Genomic DNA, 11,914 nt, shown 5'->3' on the forward strand with positions numbered 1-11,914 from the left:
CCCGACCTCGATGCTGCCACGGAGCCCTCCCCTTTGCCACCACCCCTGTCAACCCTCCCTTCCCCCTCCGTGAGGAAGTCCCTGGTCTCCATAAAAAAAAAAACACAAACTAAAACAACAGCCGTGCTTTCGAGGAGCTGGGACTAGAGCCCAGATGTGCGCTGTGGTCGCCAATCCCTGTGTCCCTGGCAGAGCCCCGGGGAATGGGCCCTGGGAGGACTTTCCTCCTAGGTGTGGTCCAGGGCCAGGGCTGGGAGAATCAGGCAGGCAATCCAGACTCCCCCGGGGTTGGTCAGCTCCTCCATTAACCCACTGTGTTCAGGACACATTCGCTCTCTCAAGGTCTGTGTCCCGCACCCGCCGGAATGGAGGCTTTCTGGACCCTTTAGAAGGTCAGTTGCGCGGAGGTGGGGCGGCCATGCCGGCTGGGTGTGGGCTGGTGGGATCCATCTGCCTGGTCCAGGACACAGAAGCTGGCAGGAAGTGGGTTTCTACAGCCCTGGGGTCGGCCACCGCCCGCAGGGCCAGCCGGCTGGGACCCAGGCCAGTAGCTGCGGTTTTGTGTGCTTTTGCTGGAGGCTTTTCTTTGAGTCCAGCATCCTCTTCCAGCTGCCCCACCCCCACCCGGATGTACCCCCTGTAAGACCAGGGATGAGAAAGTGAGAGTGCTGATTCCAGCCGAATTTGGCAGAGGTGTGGCTGCAGCCTCCCACACCTAACACAGTGCCTGGTATTTGGTCCGTGATTGGGGGGAATTCTGGTCCCTGATTGAGTCCAGTTCTCCCCTAGGTGTGATTTTAAATAACTTGCTTAGTCAGCAGTATTAGCCGTCATGTAGTTTCTGCTCTGCCAGGCCTTTCCCTGTGCAATCTCATGTAATCCTCACAGTAGCCCCACCGCAGTCCCATTTGATCGCTGGGGAAACTGGGGCCCAGAGAAGTTAAGTGACTTCCCCAAGGTCACACAGCCTGGCCGTGGCAGAGCCAGGATTTGGACCCATACCTTTCTGATGCCCAGAAACCAGTGCTTCTTGTGGCGACAGGTTGCCTCACCGCTCCTCCATGGTCCCTGTCCTGCTGTTTCTTTAAGCATCTGGGCACCTGCCTGTTGTCCTGGGACCTGGCTTGTTGAGAAGGTTGTTGGGTGCCAGCCAAACCAGAGGTCCCTTCGGCTTTAGACAGTGTTCAGGGGAGGGCAGTGACAAATTCACTCAACCACAGTGTTTATTGAGTGCTTCCTCTGTGCTCGGCATGGCTCCGGGCTCAGGACACACCAGGGCCAGGACAGCTGCCCTGCCCTCGTGGAGCGGGCATCCCATAAGGAGTGCTCACTCACTCAGCAGGGGTTCAGAGCCTCAGAACTAGTGATATTTGGGGCCAGGGAGAGGGCCATCCTGTGCATCGTGGGATTGTGTCTCCACCAATCAGATTGCTAGTAGCATGCCTTCCAGCTGTGACAACCAAAAGTGTCCCCCAGGGGCCAGAATTGGCCCGGGTTAGACACCCTGGATTAGGGGATTCCATTCACCCCTCCCCGCAGGAGATATTGCTGCGTTCCCTAGTCATTGGATTTGCTGGGGTCCTAGGATGCTGCACACATTTAAATACCTGACAGGGAGAGAGAAAGTGACTCACAGCCACTGGGGGTCCTTCTGGTTTATACCATCAGGGATTTTATTCTGGTGTCTATTGTGAGCTTAAGGATCCAACTCAAACTTTCTCCCCAAATAATGAATGTGGAGTTTCCCCCTCAGCACTGCTGACCCTGGGGGCAGGTCATTCCCTGTTGTGGGGACAGGTCTGGGCATGGTGGGGTGTTGAGTCTCATTCCTGACCTTCACCCACTTGATACCAGTAGCACCCCCACCCCCATCAATGGTGACAACCAAGAAACATCTCCAGATGCCACCAAGGGTCCCCTTTGTGAACCACTGCCCTAGAGCAAGTGCTGTGCAGAAAGACCAGGTGTAGTGATACGGGTGACAAGTTAGCAACTTTGGACTCAGTGCCAGGAAGGACCTCTTGAAGCGGTGATATTGGGACCCAAAGGATAAGCAAGCAGGTCATACAAAAAGGAGGGACAGGGTATCCCAGGCAGAGGGACTGGCAAGTGCAAAGGGCCTGGAGTGGGAATGAGAGTGGTGTGTTTAGGGAAGAGTAAGGCCAATGTGCCGGAGGTCATGGTCAAGGGCAGGGGAGCCGGGGAGGTCAGGAGGGCCGTCGGGGGGCATCCGCAGTGGGGAATTTGGCTTTATTCCATTTCTGGCCAGTGTGTGGGTGGGGTTCTTGGAGCCATTTGACACTCTCCTCTTCTCAGGGACTTCTCACCTTGGGAGAGCTGCTAGGCAAAGTGATGCTGGGTTCTGGCAGATGTCAGGCGCCCTCTCGAATTTCAGGCCAGGGCCTAAACCACCTACCGCATCAGAACGGCCTTGGCCTGGAGTGTTCCCCAGGCGGATGGAGGGCTGCCTGAGGAAGGGAGAAGCGGGAGAGGAAGGGAGAAGCGGGAGAGGAAGGGGAGAGCTTGCACCCCTGGAGTGCCTGCTGGGAGTTGCAGCCCTGTGGTCTCTCCCTTTGCAGGCTCCCCCACCTTCCTGATCAGCCAAGTGGTTAATGCGGACGGTTAAGAAGCTACGCCTGGACAACAACTCGAACACAGGAAGTTGGAGGAGGTGAGCGCACGGCTTTGGGAGCTCTGATCGCCGGGGATGTTGCAGGGTCTTAGGTCTGGGAAGATGCCTTTGCACCCTCACCCCCTACATCTCTGCATTTCCCTAAGGGGAACTTCTGGCTATTTGGCGTGAGGAGGCCGTGTGGGCCAGTGCAGGGTTTCTCAGCCCTGGCACTGCTGGCGTTGGGGCCAGATCACTGTCTGTGAGGCTGTCCTGGGCAGTGTGGGTTGTTGAACAGCATTCCTGGCCCCCACCCACTTGATGTCAGGAACACTCCCAGTCAGGACAATCACACAAGTCCCCAGAGATTGCCCAGTGTCCCCTGGGGACGGGATCAGCCCTAGTTGAGCACTGCTGACCTGGTGGTTAGGAGGTGAGCTTTGATTCCAACAGACTTGGGCTCCCCTCCCCTGGGGGTGACATTGGTCAGGCCATTTGACCTCTCTGAGCCCACATTGCAGGCTCTCAGATAGAGCTGAGCCTGAAACTCACCTCCCAAGCTTACAGTGAGGACTAAAGGTCATTACACACACAAGATTCGTGAGTTTGGTAAATCCCACGTGTGGGGCCTGGCATGAATTGAAGAAACTGTAGGAATTTCTTGACCAGTTGACCTATGTCAGTCTCAGTTTTCTAACAATCTCAGGCTCATTTGCTTGTGGGGAGGCAGGAAGGTATCAAAGATGATGCTGGAAGATGCTAAACATGGTGATTGGTTCCCAAAACGCAGGCTCTGAGAACATGCAGCCCCCATGTCTGATGGTGAGCAGGTCAGGTATCAGTTAGTGATGGGAACCCATGTCTCTCTTCTCGTGTGCCTTAGGTCCCGGTGGGCACAGGCTGGACTGCAAACTGACTCTGTGTAAGGCTGGTCCTAAAAGCTGGGGGCCTCTGTGGTGCTGGGCAGAGAGGAGCCTGCTGCTTCCTGGGAACCCCCAGCTTCAGGGACATAGGGAGTGACCTGAACGCCACTTCCCCTGCCCCCGGCTCCTGACCTACCCTGCCCAGCACCCGCCTCCCTTCTTGCCTTCCACTGCTTCCCTCATCACATGCCTCACTCGGGTCTCTGGTTGATGCGGGTGGTGGCCCAGCTCCTGGAGCACCAGCTCAGGCCGAGATCATAGAGCTTCCGTCAGGCCTTGGCAGTGGCTGAACCGGAGGTCCTGCACTGTGTGCTGGTGGCGTCACAGGCCATGAAGGCGCCCTACCGATTGGCAGAAAGAAAGTGGAGGTGGACATGGCCTAAGAGGCTTCAAGTCCACTTTCATTTCCCAGCTGTGTAAACTCTTGACTCAAGAAGGCCAGCACAGGCTGGCGCTGGATGGGGAAGGGCGGCACAGACTTGCTTCACCGGGGCCTCGTTTCGTCCACCTGTCCCTCTTCCCCAGCCTCTTCCTGCAGTCAGGGCTTTGCCTCTGGGAAGAAGAGGCTAGTGGTGAGCCTGACTTAGCACCAAGCCTTCGCCTGTCCGGGAGCTCGGGCTGCCCCACTGCATCTACGAAGATTCTTAGAAGTTTCTCCGATGTTTCATTTCATTTCTCATCTCCTGGATCGCATTTTCGCTCCCTGGACTCTCTGTAGCGATTGGAGGCAAGATCTTTTTTATCACTCTTTGTTGTGGAGATAAGCCATGTGACTTTGTGAGTGCTTTCTCCAGGCTCTTTGCTTCTGGGGTTCCCTTTGGGGACCCTGGAAGTCATGGTCTGTCTCTCTGCTGTGAACAAGGCTTGAGTTGTGGTAGCAGAGTCTGGGAGGGCTGGGTGGTGAGAGGAGCTCCCCTGGCTTGGTTTTCTGGGCTGGTTGCTGGCGGTGCTTGGGTCCGTGTGGGTTCTGGAGTGCTCAGCCGGTCCCACCCATCACCCCTCAGTGAGTCTCCCGCCATCTCTGGGTTCGGTTTGTTTGACCCGAGGGCCCTGAAGGCTCTGCTGGCCTGCGGTCGAGGAGGAGCTGAACTGACTGCTCCTTCTGACTGAGGGCAGGACACCCGGCTCATTGCGCTCGTTTTGATGGCCTCGTGAGATGGCCTGGCTCTTCCACAACTGGGTCACCATGTTTGTGTTTAGATTTCTCTAAAGCAAATATTTGCCTGGCCGGTCCAGTCTGGTCAAGAAGTGTGCTCAGCAGCGTGGGTGGGAGAGGGAGGGCGGGGGCCTCTGCACGGCCACAGCTGCTCTGGAGGGGAATGGCCTCTGAGGGGGGGTGTGCACATGCACGCTCTCACCGCGATCTCATGGTCCCGGGCAGTACCTGCCTGCTTCTCTGAGTGCCTCCGGTGAGGCACAAGTTTTCCCTGCTGACCAGCAAGCTGATGGCACAGGTAATGAGGTTTGGCAATTAATTCTCTGTGCTCAGGCTTCTGTGCAAGGGCCAGTGGTCTTCCATGGCTCTCTGTGGAATGCCTGCTGTGCCAGGGGCCACGTGAGGTTCTGGGGACACCTCCATGAATAGGACAGACATGGGGGAAGCCAGGCGATTGACAGACCACCATTGTGACGTATTCTCTGTGGGTGGCATGTGGAAGATTAATGGAGAGACCAGCTTTGGTATAGATCAGTGATGGTGAACCTATGACACGCCTGTCAGTGGTGACACGCGAACTCATTTTTTTGGTTGATTTTTCTTTGTTAAATGGCATTTAAATATATAAAATAAATATCAAAAATATAAATCTTTGTTTTACTATGGTTGCCAATATCAAAAAATTTCTATATGTGACATGGCACCAGAGTTAAGTTAGGGTTTTTCAAAATGCTGACACGCCGAGCTCAAAAGGTTCGCCATCACTGGTATAGATGGTCATAGAAAGTTTCTAAGGACCTCACATATTTAAGCTGAGATCTGATTTGCTGTTACTTCAGCAAAGAGAGGAGTTTAAAAAGTGTTCCAGGCAGAAGGACCAGCATGAGCAAAGGCCCTGGAGTGGGAAGGAGTCTGGGCTGTTTGAGGAGCTGAGAGAAGGCCAGTTCATCTGGGGCATAGTGATGACAGGGAATGAGGTTCGAGAGTGGCCGAGGCCGAGGACAGAGCTCTGAAAGCCAATATGAGGACTGGTTTTCACTGAAGGGAAAACCCCCAAGAGTTTTGAGTTGTTAGACAGTTACCATCATTCAGCTGAGAGGTGACGGTGGCTTGGATCTTAGCCAGCACGGTGTTGGAGGGAAGTGTAACAATTTAAGAAATATTTAGGGGACAGGGAAGGCTGCACAGTGTGGGGCTTGGCAGGGGGAATTGGAGTGTCTGACAAGAAAACTCTCCCATATGGAACTGGGGTACCACTTCCCTTCTCATTTTCTTCCCGTCTGTCCCTTCCTCCTCATAGCTTCTCACTGAATTCTGAGGGGGCAGAGAGGATGGCCACTGGGGCCCCGATGTCGGACCCAGGCGACACGGTCGAGATGGAGGACCCGGCAACCCACTTCCAGGTGCAGAAGCACTCGTGGGAAGGGCTCCGGAACATCATCCACGACAGCCGCAAGAACTCAGGCCTGATCGTCAACAAGGCTCCCCATGACTTCCAGTTTGTGCAGAAGACAGATGAGTCAAGCCCCCACTCCCACCGCCTCTACTACCTAGGTAAGCCCTCCTGTGTCCCTGCGGGCCCCTAGGCTCCTTTGGGCCCGGGGGCTGCCCTTGAGCAGGACAGGGTTTCTGGGATGGCTGTTACTAAATCCTCTAGTGCCCAGAGGTCTCTGGCCCTCTTAGTTAGAAGGCCCAAATAGAGGGGCCTGCCCTGCGCAAACTGCCATGCCCGCCACGGACATCTGTTCACAAGGAAGGTCCGGCCCAGGGTCCTCAGGAGAGTCAGCTGTGCAGGTGAGGCGGGCAGAGGCCAGGGCCGCCCCGTCTGTGCTGCAAGGGGCTATGGTTCGGGCCTGGAACGTGGGCCTGAGCCACTGAGATAGTTTTCAGTACCGGCCAGCTGGGCCTGCCCCTGGGCTTGGGAGCTGTGGGACTCCCTCCGCAGCGGGAGCCACAAGTAGCTCCAGGAGGCTCTGGCTGTGGAGTGAAGTGTTAAGAAAGCTCGGGGAAAGCCCTGGCCAGGTGGCTTAGTTGGCTGGAGCATCATCCCATACGCTAAAAAGGTTCCCAGTTCGATTCTCACATACCTAGGTTGTGAGTTCGGTCCCCAGTCAGGGAGAGTATGAGAGTCAAACAATCGATGTCTGTCTGACTCTTTCTAAAAATCAATAAAACCACATCCTTGGGTGGAGATTAAAATAAATAAATAAAAGAAGGCTCCTGAAAGCTCTTGTGATTGCACAATCGTATGCCCTGTCTTAACAACAGAGGATGGCCTGCCACATTTTTGCACAGCTGCCCCAGATACCTGGATAAGCCTGCTAACAGCTGGCCGCTTCCTCCTCCTCCGGGTGTGCGCCTCTGGAGCAGCATTCTACACGTCTGCAGTTGTTTGTATGTGTGTTCTGCCGGGCCAGGTGGGAAGCTACAGGGTACCCTCAGCAGCCAGCCCTAACCTGGCTCCTAGGAGGTAGACAGTTACTATCTGCTGAGCTAGTGAATGTTGCCCTACTTCACCTAAAGGTGTCACGGAGCAGGTAGAGACAGTTCCAAGCGTGTTTGAAAGCACGTGTCACATGATTGTTGACCAAGGCAGATTTTCGTGCTCATCACTCTCAGCTTCTGGGGCCCAGATCAGTCTCTCTGTATCTTCAGCCCCTGGGACAGTGCCCATTCCTGGTCATGCCCTCTGCCCTCAGTCAGTATTGGAGTGAGTGATGGAGTGAACGAATGAAGTCATTCGCCCGAGGTTAACCCCATGCTAATGATTGTGACTGTGACCTAGATGGACATCAGATGGCTCGCCGCTTCCCGCAGTCGATGCAGGTCACCCTCACAGAGACCCACGGGGTTGACCCAGGTGGTGGTTGGGCAAGCACAGGGTCAGGAAGGCAGTGGACCAGCATGGGGGTCATTAAGCAACAGCGGCTGCTTTTGGAAATCTAGTTTTACTGATGCCCAGCATGCCCACTCGTTTATTTCTGTCTATGGCTGCTTTTGAATACAGATATAACAAGGGTCATATGGCCTGCAAAGTTGAAAATATTTACTGTATGACCCTTTACAGAAAACAGTTTGCCAGGTCTAGCCTGGGAGAAATTAGGGCTGGATGTGTGTGCTTCAAGCTTCGTTTAGCCAAGGAGGAGCTTGGCTGTTAGGACTGAAAGTGGCCAAGATTCAAGGAGTCTGGTGAGCTGTTGCCTCTCTTTTCCTGCAGTTTCCTGGCCCCCCTCAATCCCTTTTTTCCACTTTCTTTGGTCACTCACTCAAGTTCAGATTCCATCCAGGTCAGGGTACTTATATGAGTTTCCTAGGGCTGCTGCTGTAACAAAATACCACCAGGGAGGTGGCTTAAAACAACCAAGATTTATCCTCTCACAGTTCAGGGGACCAGGAGTCTAAAATCAGTTTCTTGGGCTGAAATCAAGGTGTTGGCAGGGCCACGCGGGGCTCCCTGCAGAGGCTCTAAGGGAGAATCGTTTCCGGCCTTTTCCAGCTGCTGGTGGCTGCTGGCATTCCTTGGCTTGTAGCTACATCGCCGCAGTCTTTGCCTCCATGGTCACATCGCTGCCTCCTCTTCTGTGTCTGAAGGCTCTCTCTGCCTCCTTATAAGGCATGATTACATGTAGACAATCCACCCTAATCTCCCCAGTTTAAGATCTTTAACTTAATCCCATCTGCAAAATCCCTTTTGCTACAGAATGTAACATATTCACAGGTTCTGGGGATTAGGGTGTGGACATCTTTGAGAGCCATGTACAGAGCTGCTGGAAGGGACAGAAATCCTCTGAGCTCCTTTGTGCCACCAAGTACACCTCGTAGTCAGGTTGCAGGGGCATCTCTGGGTACCCCTCCCCTCTCAGACCTCATGATATGGTACTCCATGCCTTGTGGAGCCAGGCAGCTGCCCTGCGTGTGTTCTCCATGGGTTCACTTTTACTGCCCTGCCGTCCACGCCCAGGGTTTCTCATCTAGGGTTCTAGCCAACAGCAGAAATGGGTTTCTGGCAGAAGGAATCAGATGGCTCAACATAGGTCAGATGTCCACTTGGCCAGTTGGTCACGGCCTGTGGGTATGTCTGCAGCTGGGGTGGGCCTCCTGAAGTCCACAGGAGGCTCTGAGGGCCCATCCCAGTGAGTAGGGGCGGCCCCTGACAAGGGCTGTGGGCCCGGCAAAGACCCCGAAGTGTGCCTAGAACAGTTCAGTTCTGTACTGCCTCTTTCGGGGTGACACTGCTCACCCCTGAGCTGATCCGGCCTGAATCACTCAATATCCTCAAGGTACCCTTGACTTCACTTCATGTCCAAGTTTCTGGGACAGCCCTCTCCAGAGCCCCCCAAGTATTTATAATATGGCTTTGCACTAGCCCAGCACCTGAGCAAATGCTGGCAGTCAGCGACTCTGTGGATGGAGCAGAAGGGGCCTCCAAGGGCAATGCCTAGCCTGCCCCTTTAAGCACCACCTCCCCCCTGCTTTCCCTGGGACCCCTGCCTCCTCAGTGGGCACCAGGCTTTGCCAGTCAGGGCATGTAGAGCCAGTCACTGAGTCCTCAGTGAAGGCTCAGATGCGCCTGATGGAGCTCAGTGCACTCACGGTGGGTCAGAGAAGGGACTGTGCCGGCGGCTGCCGCCAGGAAGATGGGATGGCGGTGGCTCAGGTTCCAGGGCTCAAACTGCAGCGTCAGGAAGCCTCTCCGGGCTCTCCGGCCCCTCCCAGGGCACGTGAGCCTCTCATGTAGGACACAGAGGGTGCGGGGCCCCAGGCAGCTTTGGGGCCCCTTAGGCAGGAAATACAAGACCACGGTGTGCTCGTGTCCTATGTCCAGATCCAGGGTCCTGTGCCCCCACCAGGCCAGTCACCCAGGCCACAGTGCATGGTGGTAGGGACGGTGGTTGCATTGGAGCTGGGTGCTGTCCCGGAGGAGGGGACGGAGCTGGAATGAGAAGGCAGAGGGGGGCAGCGAAGGCAGAAATCAGCGGTAGTCATTGGTTATCTCAGACCCCTGCCTGGCACGCCGATCATCACCGTCACTGGTGCTGCGGGCAGCTCATCCAGGGAATGTGCTAGCCTAGCCAGTGGTCGGCAAACTGCAGCTCGTGAGCCACATGCGGCTCTTTGGCCCCTTGAGTGTGGCTCTTCCACAAAATATCGACTTCTGTGCATGGGCCACAAAGTTTCATTCGCACTGTACGGGTGTGCCCGCACGTGGTATTTTGTGGAAGAGCCACACTCAAGGGGCCAAAGAGCCGCATGTGGCTCATGAGCCACAGTTTGCTGACCACTGGCCTAGGCCATCAGCTGGGGAGAAAGTGGTCCCAGTATCCTGGGCAAGGCCACACCCTTGACTTCCCATTTGGAAAGCTGCCCCTCAGAGCTCTGCAGACGGGGTTGTCCAGAGCGTGTGCTGTGGGCAGCGTGGCCGGGCAGTGTCATGTCTGCGCCTCCAGCTGGGAAGGAAACCAATGGAAGCAGCTCAAAGGGTCCTTAGGCATCGAACTCTGAGCGCTGCCCACCTGCACATCTGAGTTAACTTTATATTTTCCTTAAATCTACTTTTAAAGGAACCCTAATTAACCTAATGGTTCTCTTTAAATTTGCTTTTATTTTGCTAACTGTACTTTGTGAGCAACTTTATCATAAGTGGAAAACCCATGTCACTCGCCATATCGAGAAGCTACCTATAAAGATAACTGTAAACAGAACAGTTATTTTTATTATTTTGGTTAATCCTCACCCAATGATATTTTTCCCATTGGTTTTTAAAGAGAGTGGAAGGGAGGAAGGGAGGAAAGGGGAGAGAGAGGAGAGGGGGGAGGGGGGAGAGAGAAACATTGATGTGAGAGACATGCATCAATTGATTGCCTCCCACACACACCCCAGTGGGGACCCAGAGATCGAACCTGCAACCCAGGGGTGTGCCCTTGACTGGGAATCAAACTTGTGACTCTTGGGTGCACTGGCAGCACTCTAACCACTGAGCACTGGCCAGGGCTCTGCTGTTAACTTTATTAACAGCAATTGTATTGTCATCCATCCAAAGGAAAGACACTACCGGTTGGAAGATCTGCCATTATTTTATTTGCCACTAAGAACAGGACAGCACTTCAGTAATAAGATACATCTCAACATCAGAGATCTAAGATGTGAAAAATTACAACTTACTGGAATTAGGTTGATACCTCTGAGTGACATATCCCAGGCCTTTGCTAAGTGCGTTATATTTCTTACCTCATTGAATCCACACAGAATCCTCACTGGGCAGCTGCTATCATATTACAGATAAGGTTAGGTCAATAGTTCTGTCGGGGAGGTTCTGCCCTCCAGGGGACACTGGGCAACATCTGGGGACATCTACAGTCATCGCGACTAGGGGTACTCCTGGCATTGAGTGGGTGGGGCCAGGGATGCTGCTCCACGTGCCACTGTGCCCAGGGCGTCCCCCAGAGAGTGTCCCAGTGTCACCAGTGCCAAGGGAAGAGATGCTTGACTAGACACACACTTGCTCTAACCCTAGAGCAATTCCTGGCCTTTGCAAAAGCTTTTACTAAAAAGGAATTGACTGGAGCCTCGCCTGTGGAGAGCTGGATAGCCCTGACCACCCTTTTTTGTTCTATTGTGTTTGTGTGCTGTTTCTTCAGTAATTTAGTCCAAACATTCAGCACACACATCTCAGCCGTGGAGGATCCGGTACTACTGCTGACATGCTTAAACCTGGGTTCGTAGCTTCTCTGGGGAGGGGCGTGCAGCCAGGTTGTGCTGGCAGGATGGCATAGAAGCAGAAGGAACCAGCTGGGCCCAGGCACGGAGAGCCTGAGGCTGGCACGGCCCTGTCCTGGGCCATGTCACCCATTCTGTTTTTCTCCTCTTCCCCCCAGGGATGCCTTATGGCAGCCGAGAGAACTCCCTCCTCTACTCTGAGATCCCCAGGAAGGTCCGGAAAGAGGCTTTGCTGCTCCTGTCTTGGAAGCAGATGCTGGACCATTTCCAGGTGAGCTGCACCTTTCGGGTCCTGCCTGTGGGTGAGGGAGGTAGCCAGGTCCTCAAAGTGTACACATTTCCATGGGTCCTCAACTCCTGAGGGGCCCAGGCCAGCCACGCAGTTCATGCACACTGAGAGCAGAGCTTCCGGCTCACCGCAGCCCTCCCCTCTCCCCCCTTCCTTCTCCCCCTTTCTTTTTCCCCCTCCCCTCTCCCTTCCCCTCTTCCCCTCTTCCCCCCTTCCCC

At 54.6% G+C, this 11,914-nt stretch overlaps 1 protein-coding gene across 2 annotated transcripts in view; it reads left to right on the forward strand.

Moving 5' to 3' along the window:
- Nucleotides 1-116: 116 nt before the first annotated feature.
- Nucleotides 117-11,914, forward strand: part of DPP9 (dipeptidyl peptidase 9) — a 41,447-nt gene continuing 29,649 nt past the window's right edge. Inside the window, exons 1-4 of one of the 2 annotated variants that reach the window (XM_015567061.1) lie at nucleotides 117-392; nucleotides 2,580-2,671; nucleotides 5,991-6,244; nucleotides 11,566-11,678. In XM_015567061.1, coding sequence (XP_015422547.1) covers nucleotides 2,613-2,671; nucleotides 5,991-6,244; nucleotides 11,566-11,678 — 426 coding nt within the window. In that variant the 5' untranslated portion in view covers nucleotides 117-392; nucleotides 2,580-2,612. The remainder of the gene's footprint in view (nucleotides 393-2,579; nucleotides 2,672-5,990; nucleotides 6,245-11,565; nucleotides 11,679-11,914) is intronic. The other variant, XM_006754034.2, reaches the window with a different exon arrangement.

This window comes from Myotis davidii, unplaced genomic scaffold (assembly GCF_000327345.1).
Source record: "Myotis davidii unplaced genomic scaffold, ASM32734v1 scaffold551, whole genome shotgun sequence".
In the NCBI taxonomy this organism is placed as follows: Eukaryota; Metazoa; Chordata; class Mammalia; order Chiroptera; family Vespertilionidae; genus Myotis; species Myotis davidii.